This window comes from Polyodon spathula, chromosome 21, assembly GCF_017654505.1.
Source record: "Polyodon spathula isolate WHYD16114869_AA chromosome 21, ASM1765450v1, whole genome shotgun sequence".
NCBI lineage: Eukaryota > Metazoa > Chordata > Actinopteri > Acipenseriformes > Polyodontidae > Polyodon > Polyodon spathula.
Genome location: NC_054554.1, coordinates 252,721 through 271,959, shown reverse-complemented (window position 1 = coordinate 271,959; position 19,239 = coordinate 252,721). Strand labels below are relative to the sequence as shown.

The 19,239-nt window shown below is 44.7% G+C and overlaps 1 protein-coding gene across 2 annotated transcripts in view; it reads left to right on the top strand.

Moving 5' to 3' along the window:
- LOC121295965 (zinc finger protein 423) overlaps nucleotides 1-17,682 on the top strand; it is a 104,931-nt gene extending 87,249 nt beyond the window's left edge. For both annotated transcript variants that reach the window (XM_041221066.1, XM_041221067.1), the window contains 3 exons: nucleotides 7,701-7,832; nucleotides 9,449-9,564; nucleotides 16,979-17,682. In XM_041221066.1, coding sequence (XP_041077000.1) covers nucleotides 7,701-7,832; nucleotides 9,449-9,564; nucleotides 16,979-17,008 — 278 coding nt within the window. In that variant the 3' untranslated portion in view covers nucleotides 17,009-17,682. The remainder of the gene's footprint in view (nucleotides 1-7,700; nucleotides 7,833-9,448; nucleotides 9,565-16,978) is intronic.
- The last annotated feature ends 1,557 nt before the right edge of the window (nucleotides 17,683-19,239 follow it).

Below are 19,239 nucleotides of genomic sequence, written 5' to 3'. Positions count from 1 at the left end.
TGTATACATTTAACAGCAGGTCAGTCAGAGATAGGTATTGACTTTAAAAATCTAAAATCCATCTAAATATGAGGCTGCTACTGCATGATCTAACTATGAGGCTGCTACTGTATAATCTAACTATGAGGCTGCTACTGTATAATCTAACTATGTGGCTGCTACTGTCTGATCTAAATATGAGGGTGCTAGTCTCTGATCTAAATATGAGGCTGCTACTGCATGATCTAACTATGAGGCTGCTACAGTATGTGCCAAGTAACCACACCCAGCAATATAAGGGCCAGCGACTTGTTCATTCATTTATTTTATTTGGCAAATTTGAATTTCTTTTTTACTATTTAGTTCTTGCATTGCTAAGCAGACTTACCTTTTCTTTTTTTGGCTGAACAGAAAGATCTGTCTCACCTTTCTGGTACCGGCCGGTCTCTGCCTCCTAATCAGAGAGCACATGGTCACACGGAGCAAGGTCATTCCTACTGCTCTGGGACAGGCCTTGTGCTGGGCTTGGCGGTGGTTCCACTGGCCCGCCCTCTCTCCTCTCTTGTGCTCTCTCTCTCTCCTCTCCCTATTCATGCACTCACTCTCTCCTCTCTCTCTCTCTCTCTCTTTCTCTCCACTCTCTTCTCTCTCTCTCTTGAGGTGCAGATGGCCACATTTGCAGGTTAACTGGAACAGCTGGAGTTGCATTATTAGCTTCCCGCTGCTCGTTCATATTTGCTTAGATTTTTTTTTTTTTCTTCTTCTTTGGTGCCAGATAATTTAGTCAGTAGACCAAAGACGTAGTTGGTGTCATAATAATACAAGTGTAAAAAAAGGGAAAGCGCAACAAAACATAAAACAGCCCTCTTGTGTGAAATTCAGCGACTGGGTGAACAATCTGGAGCTCAAATGATGTTGCGGTTGCTCGTCTCTTTAATTTCAGATGACACGGTGAAATTAACCAGAAATTACAGCACATGATTCCCCAAGAGATGCCCCTGACAATAAGCATTGTTTTGAAATCATTCATGGGGATCTCTTTTAGCCAAATTTGGGACATGATCCGTAAACACGCACACACACACACACACAAACATGTGTGCGTACAGTACGTCTAAATGTAGCAATAAACCTAAAAGAGTGGGATTCTGAAAGCACTGTGGATTATTTCATCTAAAATGGGTTAGAGTTAAAATTGAAAGTCCAAGACCTTGTCAGCTTTAAAGAAGGCTGCATTATTTAGGGAATAACCTTCAAAATCCAGCCAGGAAGGACACAATTCTACTTTACGTTCATCCTTTTGCTACCTTTATTTTTTTTAAATGTTGATATCTCAATAATGGAGCCAAAGCATAGTGTAGTGCTTCACTGAGTGGCAGCTGGGCTCCCCCTCTTCTCAATGAGGTTCCCCACTATCCTGTTAGAACATTGCTGAGGAGAACAAGACGAGTGTAGGAGAGTGCTGGCGGTGTGTCCACTTGGGGCGGTGTTCTCATATTCGATCTGGACGAGTGTAGAAGAGTGCTGGGGGTGTATCCGTTGTGGGGCAGTGTAATTGTATTCAATCTGGACGAGTGTAGGAGAGTGCTGGGGGTGTGTCCGCTGTGTGGTAGCGTTCTCGTATTCAATCTGGACGAGTGGAGGAGAGTGCTGTGGGTGTGTCTTCTGTGGGGCGGTGTTCTCGTGTTCAATCTGGACGAGTGTAGGAGAGTGCTGGGGGTGTGTCCGCTGTGTGGATGCGTTCTCGTATTCAATCTGGACGAGTGGAGGAGAGTGCTGGGGGTGTGTCTTCTGTGGGGCGGTGTTCTCGTGTTCAATCTGGACGAGTGTAGGAGAGTGCTGGGGGTGTGTCCGCTGTGTGGTAGCGTTCTCGTATTCAATCTGGACGAGTGGAGGAGAGTGCTGTGGGTGTGTCTTCTGTGGGGCGGTGTTCTCGTGTTCAATCTGGACGAGTGTAGGAGAGTGCTGGGGGTGTGTCCGCTGTGTGGTAGCGTTCTCGTATTCAATCTGGACGAGTGTAGGAGAGTGCTGGGGGTGTGTCCGCTGTGTGGTAGCATTCTCGTATTCAATCTGGATGAATGGAGGAGCGTGCTGGGGGTGTGTCCGCTGTGGGGCGGTGTTCTCGTATTCAATCTGGACGAGTGTAGGAGAGTGCTGAGGGTGTGTCCTCTGTGGGGCGGTGTTCTCGTATTTACTTTGGACGAGTGTAGGATAGTACTGGGGGCGTGTCTGCTGTGGGGCGGTGTTCTCGTATTCAATCTGGACTAGTGTAGGAGAGTGCTGGGGATGCGTCCGCTGTGCACCAATGTTTAGCGTTCTCTTGTTCATTCTTACACCGAGAGGACAGCCAGGTACCTTGCTGATACAGGCCCTGAATGCCAGGATCCAAATGCAATAAAACAAAATCAAATCTGGTCCCTGCTTCTGTGTTACTCCAATATTACATTATCCAGTATATTAACCACAGCAAAGCGCTGTCCGTTCCTTAATTAACCATCTGTGGTCTAAAACCACGTTGGCAGAAGTGTGTTCAGGATATGGAGCGGTCACATTGTTCTCCTTCCAGGGACGAGTCGTGATATCGATGCTAAAAATCCACAGTCCGTCATCTGTTAAAATAAGCTTCGGGCAGCCTTTGTGTGGCTCACTCTACTTAGTTAGTTTAGATGAGAAATGCTAAAAATAATAGATAGTCACGGCAGTGTTTCTGACCTCTCAGGAAGGGAATGCTGTCAGATGCTGGATGCAATGGATCCTCTATTCAATAGCCTTTCCAGGTGTTAGGATTGTGCACACCTGAGTGAGTCCTGCAATGTGTGCAGTGAGGAAGCTGCTATAGCTAAAATTTACTTAGGGAGGCTTCCTGACAGTCTGTGTCTCCTATTTATATAGAATTACCCCTTCGATGTGCCGCAGTGCCCCAGGAACACGGCTCCTCTCATTGTAACACCTGTGTTGTTAGCAGCCTGGCAGTGTCTTTTAATAGATGGTGTTTGCTTATGCCCTGGCACTGTTTTAAGCATGCACCTTAAAACGCAGCAATAAGTGGGGAACAGGGAAGGAAGAAAAAGCACTACGCTTGAAGCAAATAGAAGCTAAGGGAGTGATTTTGTTCTTAACAAGCTTTATAAAGACTTGAGTCATTTGCAAGTTTATTGGTGTGCTGATTACAGCAATTCCCACATGGACACTTTTGAATGTTAAATTAACATTCAAAACACAAATATCTTCGCATAGATTATATAAAATCCAATAGTCTGGAACAACCTGTATGCTGGAGCGATTTATTGGAGGAATTAGAAAACCTCAATCTGTAAGCAAAACCGTGGTGTTGTTTTCTTAACATATTGCTACCTGTTATACATGCATAGGAAGAACAGTACAGGAGAGAATGAACACAGAAGGAAAGAGAAGGATGAACAGTACAGGAGAGAATGAACACAGAAGGAAAGAGAAGGATGAACAGTACAGGAGAGAATGAACACAGAAGGAAAGAGAAGGATGAACAGTACAGGAGAGAATGAACACAGAAGGAAAGAGAAGGATGAACAGTACAGGAGAGAATGAACACAGAAGGAAAGAGAAGGATGAACAGTACAGGAGAGAATGAACACAGAAGGAAAGAGAAGGATGAACAGTACAGGAGAGAATGAACACAGAAGGAAAGAGAAGGATGAACAGTACAGGAGAGAATGAACACAGAAGGAAAGAAGGATGAACAGTACAGGAGAGAATGAACACAGAAGGAAAGAGAAGGATGAACAGTACAGGAGAGAATGAACACAGAAGGAAAGAGAAGGATGAACAGTACAGGAGAGAATGAACACAGAAGGAAAGAGAAGGATGAACAGTACAGGAGAGAATGAACACAGAAGGAAAGAGAAGGATGAACAGTACAGGAGAGAATGAACACAGAAGGAAAGAGAAGGATGAACAGTACAGGAGAGAATGAACACAGAAGGAAAGAGAAGGATGAACAGTACAGGAGAGAATGAACACAGAAGGAAAGAGAAGGATGAACAGTACAGGAGAGAATGAACACAGAAGGAAAGAGAAGGATGAACAGTACAGGAGAGAATGAACACAGAAGGAAAGAGAAGGATGAACAGTACAGGAGAGAATGAACACAGAAGGAAAGAGAAGGATGAACAGTACAGGAGAGAATGAACACAGAAGGAAAGAGAAGGATGAACAGTACAGGAGAGAATGAACACAGAAGGAAAGAGAAGGATGAACAGTACAGGAGAGAATGAACACAGAAGGAAGGAGAAGGATGAACAGTACAGAAGAGAATGAACACAGAAGGAAGAAGGATGAACAGTACAGGAGAGAATGAACACAGAAGGAAAGAGAAGGATGAACAGTACAGAAGAGAATGAACACAGAAGGAAGGAGAAGGATGAACAGTACAGGAGAGAATGAACAAAGAAGGAAAGAGAAGGATGAACAGTACAGAAGAGAATGAACACAGAAGGAAAGAGAAGGATGAACAGTACAGAAGAGAATGAACACAGAAGGAAGGAGAAGGATGAACAGTACAGGAGAGAATGAACACAGAATGTTGAACAGTACAGGAGTGAATTAACAAAGAAGGGAGAAGGATGAACCGTACAGGAGAGAATGAGCATAGAAAGAAGGATAAGGATGAACAGTACAAGAGAGAATGAACACAGAAGGAAGGATAAGGATGAACAGAACAAGAGAGAATGAACACGAGGATAAACAGTACAGGAGAGAATGAATACAGAAGGAAGGAGAAGGATAAACAGTACAGGAGAGAATGAACACAGAAGGAAGAAGGAGGGAAGCAGTGTAGTGTAGACTTGTGTTCGCTGGCAGGGCCGCGCCTCCACAATCATTTGCTGTTGTGTGAAAAGCAGTTGAGCTGAAATGGGAAACAACAGGTGATATTTTGTTAATTTTATCAACTGAAAAATGGAACAGTGGGAGCAGCGCTCTGTCTATATCGGCACTGTATGCGTCTCGGCCCACATATCTGCCCTCGCCATGGGTCAGCGGCAGTGTTGAGCTTTCTCAGAGTTGCTATGGCAACCCACCTTGTCAGCCCCCGAGGAGCCTCCCTTTCTCCCCAGGTGACTGTTCCTTTGTCCACACCATCAATCCCCCGCAATGGAAAGACCCAGATTGAACCTAATTGTCAGAGCAGTGTTTTGAAGAGCCTCTCTGTCTCAGGGGTCCCTGGATAAGGCCAGCAGAGCTCATTTGTGTCTTGTGGAGCCCCTGGGGACCAGGAGAGCGGGTCCCCCGAGGTGCAAAGCAGGGCGCCACCTGGTCCCCTCAGATTAATTAGGTTGCAATATATCTGAAAAATTGCACCAATGTTTTTGCAAAATATGACTCATCCTGACAGAGTTACTGGAATAACAAGCTGCAATAAATAAATGAGCTGGTGCTTCTCTCCTTTCTTTCTTTCTTTCTCTCTCTCTCTCTCTCTCCATCCCCCTCCCTATTAGTTTCTTAGAAAGCTCCGATCAGTTATTCTGAGTGTGTGTCGGCCTCGTGCAGTTTCTCAATTAAGATGGTGCATACCTTTGGAGTCGGTGTTTTTTTTTAATTTCTCTTTTTTTTTTTTATTTGCTCTGCACACCTAATGGCTTCTAACAGCTTTATTGTCAATTTTGCCAATTCGGAAATTGCAGTTTGACTTGTGGATCTGAGAGGAGGTGTGAGAGCAAGGGCGCTCGTATTTTAACCCTTCACTAGCTGCGGATTGCTGGCATTTTAACTTGGACAGACATGTAAGGGTTAATCCCTCTGCTGATTTCAATTATTTTCCAATACACTGTTTTGTTCAAAGGTAATGTAGTGTTAATGTGTTGCATTAGTAGTTATGAGAGCCACGTTTTCAGTGGAAGCAAAGGTTCGAGGCATTCTGGCTATTATCCTGGATTTAACCAGTTCAGTACTAGGCACTGCAAGTTGCCCTAAAATAACCATTTAAATAATGTCAGTGTTTTGTACTGAACACAGTCTGCAGCAGCACGTTAAAACAGTTTCATTCAAATATATATTTTGGTTTATTTAAATGTATTCAGCTTCAGAATAGCAAATTAGTATTAAAACCATCTAGAATACACATGGATAATCATTTGTGTTATTACTAAAGGATGAAGAGTTTTATCTTGGCTAAATTCAGCTCCACCCAGGTTTCACCTTCAGAGATCAGATAATCTTCCTTCCAGCAGCCCTTCCCCAAGGACCCCAGTGGAAATGATTGTGTGTCTGCCAGGGATCAAATGCTCTTTGAGACAAAAGTGTGCAGGCAGGACGTTCCAGGAGGCTATGATCTCCCCGTGATGCTGCTTCCACTTTGTGTCTGACACGGCTTAAAGCTGACGGGATCCAGCAGATTAGGCCCATTTAAAAGAAGGAGAATGCCCTCTTATTGTACTGAGAAAAAGGTGCAAAAATGGTTGCATTTATTAAAGGTCTGTTTGAACATAACAACAAACACACACACAGAGGAACACACTTACTAGAACATCAAATTATCTTGGACTTGCATGCATCTCTTGTGCTTTCCCACATGGTGTGTGTATAAATAATATTCTTTCCAGTGCTGTTTTGCTTCCACCTAAAAAAAAAGATATATATATATATTTTTTTTTTTTGAGAGCTTTGCTTTTTGATGCTGGCCTGTGTTCTGGTACCTTTTGCTTTGGGCCATCCTGGGATTATTACACTGTGCTATCTTATCAACAAGAGTAATTCAAAGCCTTGTGAAAAACGTTCCCTCCCTTCTGTGAATTCATTTCCCGTAAAGCAGGGATTAGCACCCATGTGCTGTGGCTTTCACATTAAGCCTAGATGGGATTCAATCAGGCATAAGAAAAGCCCTGCCGATTTCGTGGTTTCAGTCTTTGATTGAAGACTTCATTAACCCTGCTAGGTGTGTGCACCCCTGTCAGGGTGTAATTAAAGGGATTCTTTTAGAAAACGAGGCTGCAGATTTCCAGTCATTCCGGCCCGGGACCCTGCGATCCTGATCTAATCAGGCTGAAAATGGCTGTGCTGTTTTCCATGGCATGAACGATAAGAGAGCACCGATCCGCAGCAGGGCTGCACGGTCTCCCTTGCCTCCCTAAGGGGAGGCAGTGATGTCATCGGTGTGCCTCAAAATAGCCCTACAGTACTGCAATGATGGGAAGTTTATACCAGTGCTCTGGAGCTGGACACACAGAGGAACTTGCAACTTTAATGTTCAGTTTCAGGCTCTTGACATCACAGCTCACAAAATATTCAATATTCAGCCTGTAAACAAAAATGTAAGTGAAGTTAATACCCCAAAGCATTTAGTTTTTTCCCCGTTTCGATATCTATCCTGTGACCTGTGGATAATGGCATTAAAAGAGAGAGTGCGTGCGTGCGTGAGGTGTGAAGGGAGAGTGTTCAGAGTGTAGCACACACAGGTCATTTTCAGCTCAGTCTTCATGGAAAGACATGGGTTAAACAATCCAGTGCCTTCCATGGAAAGGTCAATTTCCAGTTTGAGGGTTTAAACCCCCAGTGTCTCCCCTTGGACTGGGTTACCCGACCCTGTGCCAGCACACTGGAGCTGCAGTGCGGTGCACAGGGTTAATGTGTTGGTCTTAAGTCCTGCCTCTTCTCATAAACTACTACTTCTTCTACTGCTGCTGCTCCTGCCACTAGATACTAACTTGACATGTCGGTAACAAGTTGTTTCATTTTGAATTTTGCAGAGGAAGGCATCAATCACGAGTGCAAGCTGTGTAACCAGATGTTTGACTCTCCAGCGAAGCTCTTGTGTCACCTGATTGAGCACAGCTTCGAGGGCATGGGAGGCACGTTCAAATGCCCCGTGTGCTTCACAGGTAAGCCAGCCCACTGGGGCTCCTTCCTTAGCTTCTGTTTGTGCCTGTCTGATTGTTTTAACCCTGTGAAGGTTTGGGGTTGAACTGGGTTGAAGAATGGGGGTGCAGTGCAGCGCTGTACGGATGGAGCCGCTTGTGTTAGCAGTGGGTTATGCTGTGTGTAGGTTGTCTCTAAATGTTACTAGAGATGTGCAGTACTGACAAGAGGATTGCAAAGTGTAGCTCTAGTAAGAGACACCCTACACACAATGCATCCACTTACTGTAAATCACATGATTGTATCAGGAACTAGTATGAAATATGAATTATTTAGAATGGGGTTGTATGTTCAGTGCACAAGATGAAGTCTGTACACTAGATAAGATATACTGGAGTTTTGACGAATTCTTAGCAGTGATTGGTTAATTTCTTGTGTGTCATATAAATGGAAGTCTTTTAGTTGAACCCTAGATTTTGGTTGTTGTTTAGTATAGGATCTACAACCAGGCAAGTCCTGAGTCTCAGCTGAAGACACGGAGATGCGCTGGATAAACGCAAGGCCACTCCCAAGGCTTTCCCCCCTTCCCGGATTCCCAGCTGATGCCATTCATCCATTCTCCTGGTTTTTTATGGGTGTTATGGGTGTTTTTTATGGGTGTTTTTTTTTGAGGTTAGGGTTAGGGTTAGGGTTAGGGTTAGGGTTAGCCGTTTGTCTCTTGGAACAACATTGTGTTTTTCACAGCACCGAACAATGGAGCACATCTTTTTTGTTTAGTGTTTTCTTATTTATTTACCTAGTGGGATTATTTACCTAGATGGATCTAGACCTCATTTAAATTTCTGCTGTATTCCAGGGTGCTCATAAATAAGGGAGGGCTCAGTCTTTGGGAGTTGAATCATTTATACCTTTCCTCATTGCAAACTAAATTTGCCGAAAACAAGAAAACAATGATTTATTGCTAAATATCACAGGGGCTCAGTGTGGTGGTAATGGATCTAGGGCTGCCAAGCGTATAGAGCATCTCTTGCAGCCACAGCCCGTGGTACCACCCAGGGCTCAAACACGTGGCTCTCTGGAGTTGTTCTTTCTGTTTTTTTAAAGAAGGTCCTGCTTGCTATTTAGTCTCAGTACTAAGCTGCTCTCCTGTGTTGCTCTCAGTCTGTGATTGTCTCAGTACTAAGCTGCTCTCCTGTGCTGCTCTCAGTCTGTGATTGTCTCAGTACTAAGCTGCTCTCCTGTGCTGCTCTCAGTCTGTGATTGTCTCAGTACTAAGCTGCTCTCCTGTGCTGCTCTCAGTCTGTGATTGTCTCAGTACTAAGCTGCTCTCCTGTGTTGCTCTCAGTCTGTGATTGTCTCAGTACTAAGCTGCTCTCCTGTGCTGCTCTCAGTCTGTGATTGTCTCAGTACTAAGCTGCTCTCCTGTGCTGCTCTCAGTCTGTGATTGTCTCAGTACTAAGCTGCTCTCAGTCTGTGATTGTCTCAGTACTAAGCTGCTCTCCTGTGTTGCTCTCAGTCTGTGATTGTCTCAGTATTAAGCTGCTCTCTAGTGCTGCTCTCATTGTGTGATTGTCTCAGTACTAAGCTGCTGTCAGTCTGTGATTGTCTCAATGCTAAGCTGCTATCCTGTGTTGTTCAGTCTTTGTACAGGCCAACAAGCTCCAGCAGCACATCTTTGCAGTGCACGGGCAGGAGGACAAGATCTACGACTGCTCCCAGTGTCCGCAGAAATTCTTCTTCCAGACTGAGCTGCAGGTACGTACAGTACAGGGCACACATATGCACACCACAACCAGAGGGGGCACTGTCTCGCTTTCCCCCTCAGCCCGCAGGATCGACCCCGCAGGAGAGCATTGATTGGAGTAACCCATCGCTGCCGTTACCCTGGCTGACCTATATCTTCACAGTCCACTACTGTGAACGCTTGCAACACTGATGACAGTGAGCAAAAATGTAAGCTGTTTGGCATCTGGATCCAAAGTAAATTTACCAGCAGGTGCACTGCAGGGCTTTTGGTAAATGTTTTCTAAACCTGCGGCAAAATCATTCCGAAGTTAACCTTCAGAGGAGTCCCGAAACTGGGATTTATTGATTTTGTTGTTTTTTTTTTACCGTATTTAAATTCAGAACCTATGTTAGAAACATGAAGAAATTGAAAATATATATAATATTTTTTATTTATTTATTTTAAATCTATTTATTTTATATCTCTATATATTGCAGCTTTAGAAAGCATCCTAGAAAGACTTGTTTAACTCATAGTGTCCACATGGCACAGGGGTATAAAGCAGAGATCTATTTTTCTATTAGCTTGCATCTCCTGTTGCATGCACTGCCCATCAGAGAGTGTTCCTAGCAGGATCCAGCCTCTCATTGCTAGGGAGTGCCCTCCATGTCTCTGTTCTGTAAGGATGTCTGGATCATCCATTGTACTTGAAGCTTTCAGTAAAGTAGTGACCCCAGTCAGTATTGTGCCCCTGTGCAGCACTGCATCAGTACCGCAGACACTGCGTAAATAAATGAGGAGTCCCATGAAGCCCCTGCCTCGTGGATGTGCGAGTGCGCTCTGTTTAAACTTTTCCTCCGCTGTTTCCCCAGTTGAGAGCTCTCGTGTCACACTGTCACTCAGTGGGAGGATGGCTGATCTTTTCACTTTGTTGGTTTTAATTCTTCCCTGGGGGGGGGGGGACTCTGGCTTCCAGCACCCGTGCCTCTTCACTTGCATTTGAGCATCATGTTCCTTTTGTCACTTGTTAAGTAGAGTCTGCGATTTGATTTGATTTGTGCTTTTTTTTTTTAATCCAATACATTTTTTGATGGGTTTAGTCAGTCGGTTCTGCTGTTGGCTGTCAGTGACAAGCTTGTTTGAAACCAGTTAGTTGAACCGTTAAAGTGAAACTCTGCTGGGTGTCCATCACTGGCTGTGGGTGTCCAGAGTTGAAAAGCGCTGCAGTGGATTTGTTTTGGTTCCTGTGTTTGCTGTTACACAGCGACTGTCTGATTTTTACTTGTTTTATTCTTGTGCTCAAGATGACCCGAGCCTTTTAGCAGAAACTAAACCGCGTTTCAGTCTCTCCCAAGACTTTGCTTCTGTTTACTGCAGATATATAGGAATAGAAAGAGACAAAGAAACCGGTGGCTTGCTGTTTCCAGACATGACAAGATATGCTTGTACGTTTTCACAAGAAATGTCTAGGTCATTAAATATAATAGGTCTCAGCTGCAGTTTCGATCAGTGAAGCATGCACACAATTCATCACAAGTTGTGTCTTTGTAACTTATCTCTGTGTTTTACGGACCCTTTAGAAAGAGTGAGTGATCGCAGGTACAGTAAAGCAATATAATGTGTTGTGCGGCCATGCAGCTTCCTTTTATAGAGCCTATAAGAACCAGCACTACAGGGACGTCTCCTCCATTATTTACCAGCGTAGCATACGTACTGTCTGGAGTGGAGAGCTTGAACCAGTCCTTCTGCACTGCCTCTTCTCCTTCCCGCTTTAATTCAGGGTGAGTGTCCGTCCCGCACAGGCTGGCAAAAGGCTATCGAATTTAAAAAAAAATATTTTAAAAGCAACAGCTATCATGCCCCACGTCCCTCATGAGTGTGCTTTATGAGCACGTCATTCCCTTCCACTTCAAAATATTTCTCAGATTCAGTGGGAGATGAAATGGTAATCGGTGAACAGGAACAGGCGGTGATGAAATGAGTTTTTAATTTGCTCAGATGAACAAACTAGAAACAAGTGGAGTCTCGCTGTGCTTCAGCAGTGCAACCCAGCCCCCATACATTTCTACAGCATTGTATTGTGTTAGTGTGCAGTACATATATTGAGTTGATGGGCGTACTAGTGTTAGCCTTGACTGCTTTCTCTTGTGCACTTTAGGTGGGCATAAAAGTACATAAATCATGTGAGTGCAGCTGATGTGTGATCTTTGAACCATAGCAGAGTGTGCACTGCACACAGAGAGAAAACAGCACAAGAAATACAGCATAATAATTAGGAGAATCTAGATCCACAGCATGCAAATCAATCACTACAAATTGATTATTGAAGATTAAAAGTAATCAATAAATGGAAAATGTACAGTATTAATTAGCTACCGATTTGTCTCCTTGGGCATTCAATAATGGTATTGAACGTGGCTAGCATGTAACAAGACTGCTTTGAATAAAGATATTGATACAGCCGCTTAGCAGCTGCCTGCTTCATGCAGTGCAGCAGACAGAGGGTAGGTACAGTGTGGGAATCTGCAGGACAAGCCTGGATTGAAAGAATGCATCAGAGGATAAGACATGTCAGTTACACACACCACAGCATGAAGATGATCACGAATCACATGTAGAAAGCACTCTGACTGTTTCACCGTGACTCTCTGTAGTTGAGATATCACTCGTATTCAGAAGGCGACACTTCATTAACACCTCACTCAAAACTATGAAACCTGACGTGAGGCTGGAAGTGTTTGCAGGGGAGCAGATATCCGGGATATGCTTGGAAAATCACAACTGGGGTGTGTCAATATAATGTATTATAGAATTACTGTATTATATATTCTCTCTCTCTCTCTCTCTCTCTCTCTCTCTCTCTCTCTCTCTCTCTCTCTCTCTCTCTCTCTCTATATATATATATATATATATATATATACTATATATATATATATATATATTATATATATATAATAAATATGCATGCAGTTTTTAGCATTTGGTTTTGCCATTTTTTTTTAGAAAATAACATAGTAAATCTGTTCGTTATTCACTATTCCTTGGCAGTACTTGGGCGGGGCTTGCTAAGGGAACACCCTCTTTAGTGTGTAAGACAGCCCCCTGGTGCCTGTGCGTTCCCTATTGGTGAATAACTAACTAGCCTCACTTTGGCTGGGATGGCTAGTGAAGAACGCCAGCTAAATTTGGTTTTGGAGGAGCCGTCCGGTCCATTTTGTAGCGTACTCTTGAGTGCGTTTACTGTCTTCTCTGAACTGCAAACTAGGGAACATATGAGGCTTTAAGACAGGCCATCTGTTAGTCATAGACCCTTGGAAGATTGTCAAAGTGCTCTAAAAATAATCCTAATCACACACACACATACACTGAGACACACACGCACAGTGTGGCGAAGGGGGTTCTGCATGTTGTGTTCATGCGTGCGTGTGTGTGTGTGTGTGCATGTGCAGAGCCTTATGCTTTGCAGTGTGTATACAGCTACAGCACCTGTTCTGCATTGCCAGCATTAAGAAGAGGAGTGCAGGGGAGCGGAGAGGGGGCTCAGGGGCAGCAAGAGGGTAGAGTGGAGGGGAGCACAGGGGCAGAGAGGGGAGGGGAGCGCAGGGGTGGAGAGGAGAGTGTAGGGGGAGAGGAGAGGGGAGCGTGGGGCAGAGGAGAGGGGAGTGCAACGGCAGAGAGGAGAGGGGGTGCAGGACATTTATTGGTGCAAGTCTATACAGTTGAGCTCTTGAGTTTTGTATATATTATATAATATATATTGTTTTCTGTTCTTAGTGTTTTAACATCCTAAACACACAAAACAAGGGTCAAATAAAATAACCAAAAACAAAATGGAGCTGTTTTCTTTGTCAGCCAGATGTCTCCTGGTTGAAGCTGGGATGGCTCTATCGTCTGGTAATGAATTTCTTAGCCCATTAGTTGCCCTCCTCTTCACTTGAGACGCTTGGCTACCCAAGGCAGAGTGCTCCTGGCCCTTTCAGCAGGCCCTTTTGGCTTCAGTGCGTTTATTGGACTAGGGTTTTGTTCCAGTGCGTGGCTGGCTACTTATATATAAAACTATAAACGTTCCAGCCTGTTTGTTTCAGATTTTGAGACCTGTAATGGTGCAGTGCAACTCAAGCTCAGTGGATGTGTTGTGCTGAGTTTCCCAGTGATGGGGATGTTGTGATGCTGCAATCGCTCTGTAGAAATGAACACTGTTCAACTTCACTGCTTCCACAGAAGGCCTGGACAAAAAACAGGGCTGTGGACCTTCTTTACCCCAGTTCAGTAAGTTCTGAAAAGGAAAGAATGGCTCTGCTTTCCTGGGCATTACAGATTCAATACTGTGTAGACTGCAGAGCTTCTATATAAATATTCCTTTCTGTAATGTTTGCATGTTATACACAGTATATGCTTCTTTGTTGGTCTGTCAGGGGTCTCTTCAGCGCCAGTGTACCTGGAGGTCTCTCTTCCTTCCCAAACATTGTGTACTTGAAGTTCATTTCTCTTTTGTTCAAGCTTGTCACAGTTTCTGATTGATTAGGTTTAGAACCACTACCTAATTGCCAGAGTCGAACAGTCAAGGTTAAAATAAGTGATGTGTTAGATCCTTTCTGATGCCCTATTTGTGTGTGTGTGTGTGCAGTCTGTGTGCTACATTCCCATTTTAAAATGTAATTTCAATGTAATGGATTGCAACGGTACTTCTGTCCATCTGAAATCATGCGCTTCACAGCTCTGTTCCATTGCAATTCAAACAGCTCAATGCAAATGCAATATTGACATTGCTGATTCGCTGCTTTGAAATGGAAGGGTGCGATCAGTCGACTGTCACTTTCCTCGTTGACTGCTCGGTGCTGCCCCTAGTGTCTGATGCGAGTCACTCTTCTCGTTCTCCCTGGCTCGAGGAGGAGTGCTGCCAGAGGAGAGGGAGGCTCCTGTATTCAATTCAGATGTATTGAAGGTGAACTTGTTTAAAGGACACAGCTTTAATCCATAACTGGAACGGTTTTATTTATTTTACAAACAGCAGTTAGTATTTTTTTTTTTTTTTTTTCAAGCTGCCGGCAAACTGGTCCCTTCAGCAGTGTAATCTGAGGTTCACTTACAGTGGTGATTTGAGGATACAGGGTGTGCTTCTTCAAAACTAAATACAATTCATTTTTTCTTTGCTGTGTAGAATATACCCGTGTGGAGGAGGTGTCACATTGAGAGAGTCATTATCGGATTCAGAGCCCCATACCATTCTCTCTATTGATCTCCTTGTTTAATCATTGCTGCAGTTCTTTGAATGAAGACTGCATGCCTGTGTGCTGACTCTGCATCCTCTCTGCAGTGACCAGTCCAAAACGAGCTTGGATTGGTCAGGAGTGACGGGGTGATGCTATCAATGTGCTCTGGGGTAATAAACAGAGCTAACATGGAGCAATGAACAGAAGCCTCGTCAGAGACGTATGCGCTTCATCATTGATTTGTTTGTTTTTTTAAAATGTATTATATGTTAAAGAAAGAAAATATGATTCTGGTATGTAAAATAAAGCCATGCTTTTTTCCCCCTTATTTCTGTGTTTAGCTAGATGATGAAAATGTAACTCTAGTGTCTGGAGCTTTGTACAAGTCTGTTAGACTCAATATCATTTTCAGCTGTGGACTTCATTTCTACATTCAGCAGCAAGTGTGGCACCTGGTGGCAGATCAGTGGTACTGCAGAGCTATTGGAAGACGCAGCGAATTGTTTTAATGGGGTCACTGTCGCCCTAAGAGATTAGGAACAGCACAGGAGCGTTCTCTAGATACATGTCTTCCTGCAGCACAGTGAAAACACAGGAAAACTGGAGGAGTTTGGGCCAGGCACTGGGAATAAACTGGTGGCCTCGATTTGAATTGCCAATGTATTTATAAACGTACAGTATGTGTTGTAGAAATCAGTTCTATGTGTGATACATTAAGATAATGTTGTTTTTTTTATTGGAAATGTTGTTTGTTGGAGATCATATCAATACACATTGAAATTCATTGTTTTAGAATGATGACACAAGTAAACAACCATGGTGTTCCTTTCAGACCATCTCCGCCAATCACATAGGAAGTAGAAAAGTCATCGGCTGTCCGCTATGCAAAGCATAGCATCTTGAACCCCCTCCCATTGTACATTTTAGTTTAAAACCCCTTATCCAATCCAAAACAATGTCTCCACAATGCCTCCATAAATCCTAATGTTAGGACTGGGTTTCCTGGCAGCAAAGCATTTGGATTGCTGGGTGGCACATGAAGCTGCTGTCAGGATGAGAGCGCTCAGGCCCTCTCTCTCAGGCATTGTGCGCTGTAATGGGCAGGAGGAGTGGAAGGCTGTGGGCATGGAGCTCATCTCTTGAGCATGTCATTGTGCGTTGTAATGGACAGGAGGAGTGGAAGGCTGTGGGCACGGAGCTCATCTCTCGGGCATGTCATTGTGCACTGTAATGGGCAGGAGAAGTGAGAGGCTGTGGGCACGGAGCTCATCTCTTGAGCATGTCATTGTGCGCTGTAATGGGCAGGAGGAGTGGAAGGCTGTGGGCACGGAGCTCATCTCTCGGGCATGTCATTGTGCGCTGTAATGGGCAGGAGGAGTGAGAGGCTGTGGGCACGGAGCTCATCTCTCGGGCATGTCATTGTGCGCTGTAATGGACAGGAGAAGTGAGAGGCTGTGGGCACGGAGCTCATCTCTTGAGCATGTCATTGTGCGTTGTAATAGGCAGGAGGAGTGAGAGGCTGTGGGCATGGAGCTCATCTCTCGGGCATGTCATTGTGCTCTGTAATGGGCAGGAGGAGTGAGAGGCTGTGGGCACGGAGCTCATCTCTCGGGCATGTCATTGTGCGCTGTAATGGGCAGGAGGAGTGAGAGGCTGTGGGCACGGAGCTCATCTCTCGGGCATGTCATTGTGTGTTGTAATGGGCAGGAGGAGTGAGAGGCTGTGGGCATGGAGCTCATCTCTCGGGCATGTCATTGTGCGCTGTAATGGGCAGGAGGAGTGAGAGGCTGTGGGCACGGAGCTCATCTCTCGGGCATGTCATTGTGCGCTGTAATGGGCAGGAGGAGTGAGAGGCTGTGGGCACGGAGCTCATCTCTCGAGCATGTTGTTGTGTGCTGTAATGGGCAGGAGGAGTGGGAGGCTGTGGGCATGGAGCTCATCTCTCGGGCATGTCATTGTGCGCTGTAATGGGCAGGAGGAGTGAGAGGCTGTGGGCACGGAGCTCATCTCTCGGGCATGTCATTGTGCGCTGTAATGGGCAGGAGGAGTGAGAGGCTGTGGGCATGGAGCTCATCTCTCGGGCATGTCATTGTGCGCTGTAATGGGCAGGAGGAGTGAGAGGCTGTGGGCAAGGAGCTCATCTCTCGGGCATGTCGTGTGCTGTAATGGGCAGGAGGAGTATGGAGCTCATTATTTGGCTCCTCATGCATTCTCTTCTCTTCTCTTTCAGAACCACACGTTGAGTCAGCATGCACAGTGAGGAACCTCGCTCTGCCCAAGACTTGACGGGACACAATGGGGGAGGAGGTCCATTTGAACATTACATCCAATCAAAGTGTCATTTGCAGCCCACACGTAAAATCTCAAAGGATTTGGCCACAAGGCGCTGCTATTATGAGCAGTTGGAAATGAATATTAATGGAAGATATTAAAAGTATTCTACGTTCAGTATTTTTTATTGTCCTGCATTGAAGTAGTGTGTTCTGAGGGGGGTGGAGGGAGGGAGGGAGGGGAGAGATAAAAGGGGGAAAAAAAAGCTTTTGCCTCAAATTTCCAGTGTTAGCGATATCTGCTTTGACTCTCTTGTCCTTTTGTTGCTTCTTGTATCATATTGATAGTTGCCGATTTTTAGTCGTGAGTTTTTGTTTGTACCAGCTTTTACTTGCAGTTTTTAGGTACTCGTGCTGTGATGGGATTGCTTGCCAATCATAATGAATATTTCTGACATTTTCCTTCTCTTTTTCTTATGTTTTATTTTGTTTGTAATTACAAGAAGACTAATGCTTTGATTGGGTTTGCCAGTTCACAGGACAAGTGGTTCTTGTACAATGAATATCATCGGTTTCAGTGCAACTGGATGGTGTCTGCTTTTTAATGTGAATTAACCTGATTGCAATAACTAGTACAGTAAAATAAAGGGAATCCACGCAGTGACTGTGTGTGTGTGTGTTCTTGTCTTTTTCCATCAAAGCCCAAGGAGCAGTGCTGACAGGGACAGCAGAGGGGCAGGAAAGGCTGCATGCTGTGGATATCTTACCTGGGTCAGTAAAGTGTAACAGGGCAGAGGGGCCTAATAAAAAATAAAAAAAACATACACCCCACCGAACTACGAAGATCAACGGTGACCTGTTCTACAAGCTTAGAAAAGCATAAGCACAACACCCCCATCTCATTGATTATCCCAGGCTGGTTACAGTAGAATGCACGGGGTAGAAGTGGTATCCACGTCTCATTGATTATCCCAAGCTGGTTACAGTAGAATGCATGGGGTAGAAGTGGTCTCCACATCTCATTGATCAACCCAGGCTGGTTACAGTAGAATGCACGGGGTAGAAGTGGTATCCACGTCTCATTGATTAACCCAGGCTGGTTACAGTAGAATGCACGGGGGTAGAAGTGGTATCCACATCTCATTGATTATCCCAAGCTGGTTACAGTAGAATTCACGGGGTATAATTGGTCTCCACATCTCATTGATCAACCCAGGCTGGTTACAGTAGAATGCACGGGTAGAAGTGGTATGCACGTCTCATTGATTAACCCAGGCTGGTTACAGTAGAATGCACGGGGTAGAAGTGGTATGCACATCTCATTGATTAACCCAGGCTGGTTACAGTAGAATGCACGGGGTAGAAGTGGTATCCACGTCTCATTGATTAACCCAGGCTGGTTACAGTAGAATGCACGGGGGTAGAAGTGGTATCCACATCTCATTGATTATCCCAAGCTGGTTACAGTAGAATTCACGGGGTATAATTGGTCTCCACATCTCATTGATCAACCCAGGCTGGTTACAGTAGAATGCACGGGGTAGAAGTGGTATGCACGTCTCATTGATTAACCCAGGCTGGTTACAGTAGAATGCACGGGGGTAGAAGTGGTATCCACATCTCATTGATTATCCCAGGCTGGTTATAGTGGGATGCACAGGGGTAGAAGTGGTATCCACGTCTCATTGATTATCCCAGCCTGGTTACAGTAGAATGCACGGGGGTAGAAGTGGTATCCACGTCTCATTGATTATCCCCGGCTGGTTACAGTAGAATGCACGGGGGTAGAAGTGGTATCCACATCTCATTGATTATCCCAGGCTGGTTATAGTGGGATGCACAGGGGTAGAAGTGGTATCCACATCTCATTGATTAACCCAGGCTGGTTACAGTAGAATGCACAGGGGTAGAAGTGGTATCCACATCTCATTGATTAACCCAGGTTGGTTACAGTAGAATGCATGGGGGTAGAAGTGGTGTCCACATCTCATTGATTAACCCAGGCTGGTTATAGTGGGATGCACAGGGTAGAAGTGGTTTGTTTAATTGCATTGCTGGGTTATTTTCTATGGATCTGGAAATCAAATGCAATCCATTTTCTGCTCCAAATCCAGTGTGTGGGCTGTTGTTCCGGGGCTTCTGGTCCCCTGTGATCTGTCTTCCTATGTGTACAGAACAGAAATAAAACCTGTGTATACTGTATACATCCTATTGCCAGAAC